The sequence below is a fragment of the Macrotis lagotis genome, chromosome 5 (genome assembly GCF_037893015.1).
Source record: "Macrotis lagotis isolate mMagLag1 chromosome 5, bilby.v1.9.chrom.fasta, whole genome shotgun sequence".
Taxonomy (NCBI): Eukaryota; Metazoa; Chordata; class Mammalia; order Peramelemorphia; family Peramelidae; genus Macrotis; species Macrotis lagotis.
In genome coordinates this window covers 31,088,068-31,102,032 of record NC_133662.1, presented here as the reverse complement: position 1 = coordinate 31,102,032, position 13,965 = coordinate 31,088,068, and the positions used below count along the sequence as shown (strand labels likewise).

General features: G+C 30.9%; 1 protein-coding gene across 1 annotated transcript in view; it reads left to right on the top strand.

Moving 5' to 3' along the window:
• Positions 1-13,965, top strand: part of LOC141523742 (cysteine-rich secretory protein 3-like) — a 54,334-nt gene that overhangs the window by 15,615 nt on the left and 24,754 nt on the right. Inside the window, exons 2-4 of the mRNA XM_074237171.1 lie at positions 5,030-5,097; positions 11,946-12,062; positions 13,431-13,518. Of these exons, the coding sequence (XP_074093272.1) occupies positions 5,032-5,097; positions 11,946-12,062; positions 13,431-13,518 (271 nt within the window). The 5' untranslated portion in view covers positions 5,030-5,031. The remainder of the gene's footprint in view (positions 1-5,029; positions 5,098-11,945; positions 12,063-13,430; positions 13,519-13,965) is intronic.

Genomic DNA, 13,965 nt, shown 5'->3' with positions numbered 1-13,965 from the left:
TAATAACTCTTGGAATGTCTGAAACTCACTTTGTTAAAGGAGTTGAGAGCTTAGAATATAATATTCCAGAATGCACAAGTGCTAGAATCATGGCAAAGAATAAATTACACAGAGCAAATCAATATAATTCTTTAAAACAAAAAAAAACATCTAATGAAATAGAGGACTTTCAAGTATTCCTGATAATACCAGCGACAACTAGAATATTTTATTTTTAAAGGCAAGATTTAAGAAATGAATAAAAAGGTAAATGTGAAAGATAAATCATTAAGGACTCAATAAGGTTAGATTCTATACATTCCTATATGGGAAGATGATACATACTTAGAAGAGAACTTGTAAGAACTTTATTATTATCAAAGCAATTATCAGGATTCTTCATAGACTTTAGTTGCAGGAGCAAAATAAAGAGAGGTGCTCAGAGAAGTCTGGAGAAGAATTGGGAAATTTTTCTCACATAACAGAAATATTCAAGGAAGAGCTTTTAGAATGGAGGGGTAACTGGGGCAAGGGACTTCCGGAATCATTGCTTTAATATCACTTTCATCAAAATTGATTCAAAGAGGGAAATTTAAATTTGTTTTTGTTCTGTTTTTTTTTGTACTCCATACTCAATGTGCTGTAATTCTCTATATTATTGCTGTACTCATTTAGAGACAAAAATTTTCCTCAAACTATTGCTTTGCTGGCATCCTACAAATTTTATTATATTGTCTCATTGCTGTCATTCTCCTTAAGAAAACTAATTATTATTTATATGATCTGTTCTTTGTCTCATAAATTAGAGTTAATTTTTAATGTATGCTTCCTTGGAGCTTAACTTGATATATTTTTATTTAATCTTTGGTGTACTAAAAGATATATTTAATATTAATGCTTTTCTGCATTTGGTTATGAGGCTTTAAGACCATGAATACATAATTATTTTTTGTGAAGGTATCATATATAACAGAAAAAAATGTAAACTCTTTCCTACTGCTATTCAGTTTTCTTTAAAATCCTCTCATATTTAAATTTTCTAAGATTCTATTACTCTCTTTAGCTTAATTTTAATTTTAACTAGCTCTGATAGGGGAAAATTGAGGTTCCTTATTAGTAGAGGTTTGCTTTCTATTTGTTCCTATAACTCACTTAACTTTTCCTACGAGTTTGGATTCGATGACCTTTGATATATCTTTGTTTAATATTGATATTTCTTTATTGCCTATTGCAATATATTGTGGAAGTAAAAGCAATGAGATTCGTCAGCTTGGAAATGAAGAGAAGAAGAGGATATAAATGTCAAGCAGTATGAAGAAGGATATAAAATTGTGGACATTAAGTAGTATTATGTAGGAACAAGGTTAAAAGGTTATATTTATCAATCTAATCTATTTCATAATAATGTTAATGAATATAATTATTTTACATGAAATATAAACAATATAGAAATGTGTATTAATTATTAAAGTTATTTATTAACAAATTTCTTAGTTTTCCCATTAATTAAATAAATGTTGCTATTATAATGACTCATGTTTAAAGAAGACCTTAAAAAGTACAAGGTGTGGATTTTATAATGATAGGTAGACTGATCAAATATTGTCACCTCAGTTTTATAGATGAGGAAACTGAGAATCAAAAGATTAGGTAAAATATAATACCAGGAAATTGGAAAATGTCAAGAAAGACAGGAAAAAAATTCTTTTCATTGCATTATGCTTTTAGGATCAAGGACTTAAGAGTCAGTGAAAGTCCAAGAGTAGTGATAGTTACGGATATTAGTATATGAATACAAATAAAATACAAATTTGAATAATATTTGAAACTATCATTTGTATCCAGACATTTCTCAATGTGTTTCATTTCCCTACTCCTTCCTACATACTTCCTTTTGTTCTCTTTCTTATCTCATTCTCATTGTTTCTTCTTCCTCTTTTTCTTTCACAAAGATATTATAAAATGACAACTATCAAAGAAGTTTCAGAGATCATGCAATTATCATTTCTTTCATAGAAGGGAAAATGAGGCCTGGAAAGGACATGTAATTTGTGATTATAGTCAGGACTACAACTCTGATCTCCTAATTTCTGATCCAAAGATTATAATTTTCTATTTGACACACTGAATGTTTCTTTTTTATGTTTTTTTACAGTTTTAAGGTGTACATAAGAATCTGTAATATATTTAAAGTATTTTTAAAATTTTAACAAATTACCTAAAGGCTAGTTGTTGTTATGTATGAAATAACAAGAATTCAGATTTCATAAAATAAAAATTATGAAGTCATAGAATGTTTGTTCTTAGTCCCAGCATTCTCTAAAATTTACAGAAAAAATCAGTTAAGGATCTACATTCTCATGCGACTCCGGGCTAATTGTATCCTGATATAAAAGAAACAAGAAGGTTGAAATGCCCTTTAGAGAACAAAGCTCCCATTCACCTCTACTGGTGATTTTGGCATGTAAGGGACAACGGGATTCAGTCTTTTGAATTAGATGAAATAAACTAGCCTAGAAGATCCTGTGCTTACAGAATTAAGGATAGTCACCTTCAGAGTTTCCAACACCATAAGAAAAGAATTTTTTGTTTAAGATTAACTCTGCAGTTGGCAGATGTTTCCTAGTTACTGTCACAAGCTTTAGTAACTTGGCAGTTTCCAATTAATACTGGTCTCTAAATGCACAGTTAGGTATAATGTTATGCTTGGTTTCATTTGATTTATATCAGAGCAGAAAAATAATTACCAAGTCATTACCTAAATGATCTCCCCTTTCCCTTAATGCTTGAAAGAAAAAAATGAATTTTCAAGTAAAATTTTTGAAATGGAATTATAGTTTGAACTACTGGGAGGGAAAAACCCTCAAAAAACAAACAAACAAACAAACAAAAAAACCACCTGAGCTAATCAACATAGATAATGCTAATTTCTGGAAGTTTTTTTTTTTTTAGTCAATGGGTGGCCTTCAGGAATCTATTTCTATTTCAATTTGACAGCAACTGCTGTAGATCCTTCAAATAATCTCCAATAAGACTGTGAAGATGATCTAATCATATATTTATATTGACAAGGAATCACTCTTACAAAGTTCCCAGAAAATCTTGTGTTTACTTCAATAGCTTATCATATCTTTTTAAACCCCCCACTTTCCCACTGTATCAAATCCTCTCTCTGGTAATCAAAGTCTTCCTAGTCACAAAATCATAGAATTATAATCATGCAAGAGACATTTATATTATCTATTTCAACTCATTTCTAAGTCTTTTAACTCTAGCTAAATTCGTTCCATTAAAAATCTCTCTCGCTTCTAGTCAAGTCACCAAATATGCCTTCCTGGTTGCCTCCCCAAACATTTCCTTCTTGCTTTTCTGTATATATATTCCTTTTCCCCCCTCTCACCTGCTCACCTGCTTCTCCAAATCTATAGATTCATATGCAAATAGTACTAATCACTTTACTTTCTACCGAACTAACTTTTAAATTCCATCATTCCCCACAAAGCTAGTAATCTCCCAGTTCTACAACAGTTTTAGGGGTGAGCAAATACTAGACACCATGTACTACAAAATTAGAAATTATATTTTAAAAATTATTATACTATTATAAAAGAGCAAGGTATGTATGTAACTGGAAAGCTGTATATCAGCTGTATATCATCTGAGATGATCATTATTGCTCAAATAAAATTAAAAAAACTCAGGTAATATTTTCTTTGTGTGTTTGTGTGTGTGTGTGTCTGTGTGTGTGTTTGTTTGTTTATCTGTCTGTCTCTATGTGTCCTTGTGTATGTGACAGGGAGATAGGGCAGGATGCCATAATTTAAAGACATATTTAAAAGATTAGCCTTATTCAATATTGATAAAAAAGTAGAAAGAGAATATGATCAAAAAAGGGAATGAATAACTTTAACAAACACTGGAATACTAAAATTAAATGGAACTGTCAGAGACTTGCTTTAGGTTAGTGTAGGATCAAAAAAAAACAGGAAGCACTTGACCACTTGGCATGCCACACAATCACTGGAATGAACATTGATCTCAGGAGTTGGTAGATTTTTTATTTATATTTTCAAAATAAGCAATACAGATAAAATTTTTGAAATAACTGTTCACATTTCTCTAATGCTCTACTTTTTACAAAACCATTTTCCAGAATTTTGGTACAAGGTTATATGAAGTAAGAGATGAAAATATTTTTATTCTCATTTTCCATTTTACAAATGAAAAAAATTGAGATAGACATGTTAGATTCAGAATGAAATTAGGATGTACAGTGCTATAATCTTTTATATTTAATGCTGACAATTAAGAAACATACACATGTTTCTTCATGTCAACATTTTCTTAGGATTCTGATAAAGAAATATATTTTATATTTGGATGGGTTATGAAATTAACCCAATGCAGTAGCGATCTTGATATTATCAAAAATATTAAAACTTATGATATTTAGTTTCAGTTTGAACTTTTGCACCAGCTGTCTACTATGCTTAGAAAATACTCCTGACTTATCTTTACCTCTTAAAATGTTCTATTTCCTTCAACATCCTGTCCAATGACATTTTCCACAAATACTACTCTTTCCCCCATTAGCTTGTATTCATTTAGGATATATTATACCCTATATGTTCCCATTTAAAGATGTTTTATAAAGATTATAATTATTTAGTATTAATACTGAGTGGTAAGAAAATATCATAAAAGACAGAAAAGACAAAGATAACCAACAATTGAAATATTACCAAAATATGCATGTGTGTGTGTGTGTGTGTGTGTGTGTGTGTGTGTGTGTGTGTGTGTGTGTATAGTATTTTTAAGGATATATACATTAGATTATCTGGGCTTTGAGAGGTGGGGTCACCCCAATGCAGTGTCATCCTGTTACTTAGTGTCTTAATTTGACTCTGAATTCAGTTCTTCAAGATTTCAAGTCAAATATTTTTTCCACTTCTTGCTGCCAGTCTGAGTAAATACTAAATTTTGTTATATCCATGATGATGATGATGAGGGCAAGAACAGAATTTTACTTACTTTTATTTTTACTTTTCAGCAATGATTTTGCTACCTGTGCTGCTATTCTTGGCTTCCATACTATTCCCATCTTATTCTGCTGAACAGGTATGACTGTAATTCAATAACTTTCACCAATTATGTTATGAATTTTTCCATACTTGGATAATTGAGCCTTTCAGGAATCACCATTTATCAAATATACCCTATGCATTCATATCTAAGTCCACTTTCAGTATAAAATACTAATACATAGAATAGAAATTCTTATAATTTTACAGATAAAGAGACACAAAGTAAGAGGTCAAATGATTGCTTCCATTATCCTTCCATACATCTTCTCAGTTTCTCCATATTCCTAAATATATCCCATCTTTCTAATGCCTTAAGCATCTTTTTCACCAAAGTGTTGTTTCAATGACTATAGATGAAGATCACAGATTGTAATCAGTGCCAGTAGCACTGGTCTTGTTTACCAGACAAATGCCTACAAACCATTTGGCCAGTGCTTTTCATTAAAGGCGTTAAAAACCATTTATTCATTCACTTGTCATGGTGCTTTTTTCACCTTCCAGTTGCTTAGTTCTGAGTCTTATAGACAAGATTAATCCAGAGTTAGAAGTGATTGTGTACAGCTGATATTTATTGAGAATTTTAAGATTTCATAAAGCACTTTACATATAATTGGAAATTGAATGGCATCTTGGATAAAACATTTGATTTTAAATCAAGAGTCCTCTTCCTTCCAAAACCAGTTGTTGAACCTAGGTACATCACTTAAACTGATGGTCTCAGTTTCCTCATCTATAAAATGAGCTGGAGAAGAAAATGGCAATTCCACTTCAGTATCTTTGAGAAAGCATTTCAAAATGCAGTCATGTATTGTCAAATGACTTAAGAACAAATTACATATATATATATATATATATATATATATATATATATATATATATAATTTTATCTTCACAACAACCCTAAAATGAAGATGTAATTATTATTACCATTACACAGATGAGGAATCCAAGAAAGAAAGAGGCCACTATTTTCCAAGGTTCACACAATTAGTAAGTATATGAGGACACTAACATCTTGTAATTATTTCAGATATCATGTATTCAATATGGAATATTACTTTTCATATACTATCATCAATGATTCTTATTTTCAATGTAGATGCAGTTGGTCTTAATTAGTATGTCTCAAATGCCCTGAAAAAGTTGTATGATCATATTACTTGAGGTTTTAATAATATGAAATATGATCATCAATTATAGAGGAATTAAAATATAGTGAAAATATTAAAACATAGGATTCATTATTTGTCCTAATAGATATTTAATTATATATAAAATAGTTTATTATTATTTTGGAAATAATGATAATACTAATAGAAAAGAATAAATACATTCATTAAAAATAAGGAATTTGTTTCTAAATGTTAACACTTCCCTACCATTTCTAATATTATTAAAAGGATGAGAATAACGACAGTTCCAGTCTCAGTACCAGGATCATTGTGCTGTTCTGTAAATTATGAATGTCTCTATAAAACCCAATATCTCTTCATGTTCTTTATTACTTATGTATCTTCCGCAATATCGAGGAGCCCTTTCTTCTCACTTTTTTCATCTGTCCTAACTTACTGATGATCTTTTATGAACTAGAGTTTCATCTTCCTTACCTAGGACCTAGACTTAGTCATCAATGCCAAATGACCTTCTATTATGTCAGTGGAGTTTATTTTATTAAAGTTAGGAGAGGGAGGTAGAGAGTCAGGCTTATTCTATTCTAGGTTTATCCCCAATGAATGGCATAAAGAAATGTAGTTTATACTCTTTCTTTAGAAGTTATGCCAATGGTTTTAACCACTAAACTAATATTACAACCCAGGGATAGATTACAGCCCTGTGGTTCTATTTCTACTGGAAATACCTGTGAGGAAACTCCCTCCACCAATTCAAGCAAGCACCTGCTCTTCAACTTTTAAGGGAATTGCCAGTATCACACAAAAAGTAAATGTCAGAAGTAAGGTTTAAATGCCCATAATCCTTTCCTCTAAGGGCTGCTCTCTTTCCATTATCCCATGCTTTTTCTTCAAATAAATTAATAACAGGGATTTTGCTACTTAATTTCAACCCTTAAACTTGATAACAAAACAAACAAACCTAGATTGAAAGGAAGTTGGGGGTGGGGAGAAATCAAGATTGTGAGCAGAAGACAGGACTTCCCTGAGCTTTTACTAGCTTCCTTCTGAAGCAACATTAAATCAAGCCTCTAAATGATTAAAATCCTCAAAATACAGATTGAAGTATTTTGTAGCTTTAGATATCTTAAAAGGCTATCACAAAAGGACATAATTTTGGTAGAGAAGGAATATAGCCTAGCACAAGCAGGATGTGGGAAACACAAGAGTAGTCTCTTAATTGCAGCAAAGATAAGCAAACAAGGCCTTCAGTTCCTTCTTAGAAAACCAGCATAGACCAGCTGTGAGGGCTCCATTTCCAGCACAGAAGAGAAATTGTGAGTCTTGAACCTCCTAAGCAGCCTATTTGGGTATACCAGGCAACCACAACAAAGTAGGCAAATCACTAGCAATTGAGGCCCCAGTGTGGAAATCAGTGAGTTGTCCTTGTTCCTGTCACAAGAGTCTTGGGATAGTGCCCTCTCTACCCCAAGAACAAAGTTCAACTTTAAAAAGCATGAACTAGATACAAAATTAAGTAAGAAACAGAAAAAATTCCCTAATCATAGAAAGTTACTAAAGGGTCAAGGAAGTTTGAGGTTTTAGGTATATAATTCATTTACCCAGATGGATATTTGAGAGATATGCAAAAGAAACACCTTAAAAAGATGAAGGACAAAAATTGATTGAAGAAAACAGTTCCTCAAAAAATACAGTTAGCCAAATGAAAAAATAACACAACTCTTTAAAAAATGAATTGACCATATAGAAAAGGAGATTCAAAAGTTAACTATAGAACATAATTACTTAAAAATAGAAATTGGGCAAGTGGATCCTAATGATTTTATGATATATCAAAAATCAGCCAAACTTAAATTAAACAACTTAACTAAAACAACTTAAAAATGAAAGATTAGAATAAAATGTAAAATACCCAATTGGAGAAACAACTGAATTGGGGGGAAAAATGATCCAAGAGAGATAATTAATGAATTAACAGACTTTCTGAAAGCTATAATCAAATAGACTCTGAACAATATCTTTCAAGAAATACTATACCAAAGAATTATTTTAGAAGAGTTAGAAAAAATAGTAGCAAAATTCATCTGGAGAAATGAAAGGTCAATAATCTCAGGGGAATTAATGAAAACATGGAAAGAAAGATGACTTAACTGTTCTGGACCTAAAACTATATTATAAAGCTGCATTCATCAATCATATCTAGTACTAGCTAAGAAATAAAAAATGGATCAATAGAAAAATTAGGTACAAAAGGAATAGTAGTTAATGTCTATGTTAACTTTTTGGTTGATAAACCCACAGACTAACTTTTATGATAAGATTTCACTATTTTATAAAAACTGCTGCAAAAATTGAAAAATATTATGATATAAATTAGACATAGACCAAAATCTCACACCCTATACAAAGATAAGGTCAAAATGGATACAGGAGTTAGATATAAAGGGGATACTACAAGTCAATTAGGAGGGAAAAAAAAGTAGTCTATCTGTTAGATCTATGGAATGAGAAGTTTATAAGCAAAGAAGAGATAGAGAATTTAATAAATTGCAAAATGGATCATATTGACTATATTCAATTAAAAAATTTTGGCATAAATAAAACCAAAGCAACCAAGATGTGAAATTCTCACAGCGAGTATTTCTGATGAAGGACTCATTTCTAAATTATAGAGAACTGAATATAAGTCATTCTCCATTTGATTAATGGTCAAAAGTTATGAACAGGGTTTTCAGATGAAAAAAACTAGAGTCATATGAAAAAATGTTACAAGTTATTGTTGCTTAAGGAAATGCAAAATAAATAATCTCTGAGGTATCACTTCCCACCTCCCAGAAAGCTTAAAATAACAAAGATGGAAAATAATCAATATTGGAGAAGATGTGGTAAAACTGCTTCTGGAATTTTGACTACAATATTCCTTGGAGTTTTAATATAGGGATCTCTTTTAGGAGTTGGTCAGTGGTCAGTATCCTGCTTTTAGGCTATCAGGGTAGTTTTCCTTGATAATTTATTGTTTTTTTTAACATTGTTGGTAGAGTTGTGAACTGATCTAACCATTCTGGTGAGTAATTTGGACTAAATCCAAAGTACAATAAAATTGTGCATACCCTTTAATCCAGCAATACCACTACTTGGTCTATGTCATAAAAAAAAAGGAAAAAATGCACAGAACATATTTATGGAATTTCTTTTTGTTGTGGCAAAGAATTGGAAATTGAGACATTGGGGAATGTTTGAACACAAGTATTGTTATATAAAAGTGCTGGAGAGTTCTATAAGAATTCAAGAGCAGGGGCAGCTAGGTGGCTCAGTGGATAGAGTACCAGCCCTGGAGTCAGGAGTACCTGAGTTCAAATCAGGCCTCAGACATTTAATAATTACCTAGCTGTGTGGCCTTGGGCAAGTCACTTGCCTTGAAATAAACCTAAAAAAAATATTTAAAAAAAGGATTCAAGAGCAAGTGGACTTCAGAAAAGGCTGAAAAGACTTGTTTGAATGATGCTGAATGAAGTGAATTGAACAGAACCAGGTGAACATTGAAAACATTAAGGGTAACATTGTGAGATGATCAACTATGATGCAACTCTCTTCAGGAGTTTAGTGATCAAGGACAATCCTAGTGAATCTTTAAAATAAAATTCCTTAACATTCCTATGAAGTGAAAAAAATATGTCATCTGAATGAAGAACAAAATATACTATGATCGATTTTAAAAACTTATGTAATATTTTTCTTTCTTTCTCATGGCTTTTTTACCCTTACTACCAATTCTTCTTTCACAAGTCCAATATGTAAATATATTAAACAAAATTATACATGTTCAACTTATATCAAATTTCTTGCTGCCATATTGGGGAGGGGAAGATTAGAGGGGGGTAGAAAAATGTGGAACTCAAAAGCTTGTGAAAAGAAGACTGTTGAAAACTAACTTTGCATGTAACTTGAAAATAAATAAATAAATTTTAAAAAGAAAAAAGAGCAGGAGCAGCTAGATGGCACAGTGGATAGAGCACTGGCCCTGAAGTCAGGAGGACCTGAGTTCAAATCTGGACTCATACATGTAATAATTATCTAGCTGTATGACCTTTGGCAAGTCACTTAACCCCACTGCAAAACCAAAACAAGCAATAAGAAATTATCAAGGAAAACTACCCTGACAGCCTAAAAACAGGATTTTGAAAGAATCCACTGACCAACTCCTGAAAAAGATACCTAAATTAAAACTCCAAGAAATATTGGAGTCAAAATCCAAAAATATCATGTTAAGGAGAAACTTCTATAGGAAGTAAAAAAAAAAGCAATTCAAATACCAAGGAGTCCAGTAAAGATTATATAGAATTTAGCAGCTTCAACATTAAAGAATCAAAGGGCATGGAATATAATTTTTCTAAGGGCAAAGGAGCTTATGTTATGACCTTGAATCAACTTCTCAGAAAAACTGAGTATAGTGTTTTAGGGGGAAAGATTGGCATTCAACAAAAGGGGGACTTTCAAACTTTTCTGATGAAAAGATGAGTTGAATAGAAAATTTGATTAGAAAATCCAAGACCCATGAGATGCATATAAAGGGGAAAGGAAAGAGAAAAAACTGTCATACAATACAATACAATACAATACAATAGAGATTGCTAAATCTGTATCACAAAAAGATAATACAAAAAACACAAAGGATCCCCATTTGCAAAAGTATTTATAGAAGCTTTTTTTGGTTACTGTGGAAAAGAATTGGATATTGTGAGAATGCCTGTCACTTGGGGAATAGCTAAACCAGTTGTGGTATATGAAAATAATAGAATACTATTGCTCTGTAAGTAGTCATAAACAGGTGGATTTCAGAAAAAATCTGGAAACACTTACATGTACTGATGCTGAGTGAAATGAGCAGAACCAGAATGTTGTACACAGCAAGAATCACATTGTGTGATGATCAACAGTGATCAAATACAATTTCAAAATATTTGTGATGGAAAATGTCATGCATGTCTAGGAAAAGAACTACAAAATTTGAATGTACATCAAAACATACTATTTTTACTTTTTCAAATTTGTTTAGTTTTTTCTTTCTCATGTTTATTCCACTTTTTTCTTCTTTTACAACTTGATTAAAAATGGAAATATGTTTAGCATGATTTTATATAACAACCTATGTTAGATTACTTGTTGTCTTGGGGAGAAGGCAGGCAAAGGAGGGAGGGAGAAAAATGTGGAACCAAAAATCTTACAAAAAATGAATTTTGAAAACTACCTTTATATGTAATTAGGAAAAATGCATACAACAAAGAAAAAAGAATGTTGCAGGCCTGGCCAAGTATGCATATTGTTAAGTAGAAATAAGGAAAAACTCTAACCAAAAAATATCTGAATGAAGAACTAATGTTGTGAATGATATTATTAATAATAAGGGAAATATTTATCTTTCTGAATTTATTTCTGCTAAACCTATCTATGGCTTAGGTGTTGTTTACATGATTTAAGGATTTTATTTCTGGGTCTGGTATTCCACATTTCTCTTTTATATCCAGTTTGCCTATCTTGGAGCTAATAGTATTAGTTAATAATACCTTGAGGTTATAAACTGTACTTTTGCATTTTTCAAGTTTTCAATTACATAGAATAAAATCAATCTTTTTGCTAACTAAATCTTCTAATAATAAAATAAGTTCTTAAAACATTTCAGTGTATTAGATCAGAAAGGATACTTAATTTGAATGATTACTCTAAGTGATATATCTCTTTTTTTTTTCAATAGAGATTATCCTTTGACTCTTTATCAACTGAACATGAAGAAATCCAACGTGAAATAGTGGACAAGCACAATGTCCTGAGAGCAAATGTTTTCCCCTCTGCCTCTAACATGCTAAAGATGGTAAATTTGAGCTCTGGGGGGAAAAAATGGAATATACACACAAACCTACACACACATATCAGTGTATGTAGCTTGTAATGATTATGCCTAATTAAGAGTTAAAGTAAGCAATAATTATATTTTTTTATTTTATCATAAAATACATACATATATAATGACATACCTTCTATATAATTCCAACACAAATATTAAATAAGCATCTGCTATGTTAGAAGATATAGGAGCACTCACAATTGAGAGAAGATACAAAAATTTCTTTGGAAAGTGAAACTTGTACTCTGGGAAGGAACAATATGAACACAGATAAATATAATAGAGTATTTAATAAGCTTATGACAAAAGTCTCAATTTTTGATGGATCCCAAGGGAAATTGTTAAAGAACTTTCATTTATATGGTATTCTTAGTTTTCTACGTGTAAGTTTTCCTTGCCACAACCCTAAGAGGTATATAGAGCACGAATTATTAATACTCCCTTCCTATCTTATCTGTCACTGATCACTTACCTACTAAGATGCAACTAAATTTTCTAAAAATTCAATCCATCTCAATAAAATTTATAAATAAACTGAAATAAAGTTGTGACATAGGGAGTTATATCCAGCACACTCAAACTTATTCTTATATTTTAATAATATATCATAAAGATTATTCATCATTATTATTACTGAAAATTGAAATTTAACCATTATTAGAATAATTTGTTGTTAATATTGAACTCTTTTTCTTTAAAAATAATTCTGAGAGGTTAACATAATTTTTAAGTCTACACAGTTAAAAATATTAGAACTAAGATTCAGGTTCACTTGTTTTAAGAAATACAGGTAGGTTATAATTATAGAATGAAAAGGCAGTAATGGCATAGGAAGATGATTTGAAATCAGGAAGTTTTGGCCTCTTGACTTTGATGTTTAGCTGTGTGATGATGGGAAATCATTTAAGTTCTTTGAGTTCTAATAAATTTACTGAGGGGAAAGAAGAGTATAGGTAGTTACTAAGCACCAATGCTGAACTAAGGGCTTAAAAATATTGTTTCATTTGATATAACAAAACAAAGAGGCAAATATTATCTGCATTTTACACTTGAAGAAAGTGAGAAAGGCAAAAGTTGTAACTTATAAGTGACTAGCATATAATCACAAAGTTAATTATTTAAATGCTTTTTTGAATTATCTTTCCTCCAATAGACTAAAATAATTTTCATGAGGGCAGATATAGTACCTAATCTAATTTTTGTGTGCATATGTGATCCTTGAACAAAAACAATTCTCTCATTATGACATATAATTGATGTTTGAAATGGATTGAATCAAAATTTTTTACTTAAATTTTCAATTAAGATATACAAATATTTTTCTTTCTATTTAAGCAATGGCTCAAAGAAGCAGGAGAAACAGCCCAGAAGTGGGCAAATAGATGTACTTTCAAGCACAGTGAGGAAAAAGACAGAGACATTGGTAAGTTAAAAATATATTTTATTAAAGTGGAAATTTGTGACTTTGTGCCTGAACTTATTATGATGTGACACTTTGAAACTTCTGTGACCTTATGGCTGCAGATTATAATTATCTTTAGCCCTACATACTGTGTTAATTCCCAACATGTGTTACTATGTATTTGTCATCAGAGGACTTAATTTTAACTCAGTTCAACCAGTTTCCTCCTGTATATTCTTAAGTTACTTGTTTGGTCTCAGTTTCCTCATTTCTAAAAATAGGTGGATTTAGATTTCTCCAAGGTTCTTTATAGCTTTAAATCTAACATCTCTATATCTCTCTATATCTCTATATATCAATGCATAGATATGTTTATGTATGTGTGTATCTGCCCTAAGTTACCTTTCCTCTTTGCCTTTTCTTTCTCTCCTTTATTCCTTTTGAGTAAAATGCATTTTTTTCTCAGAT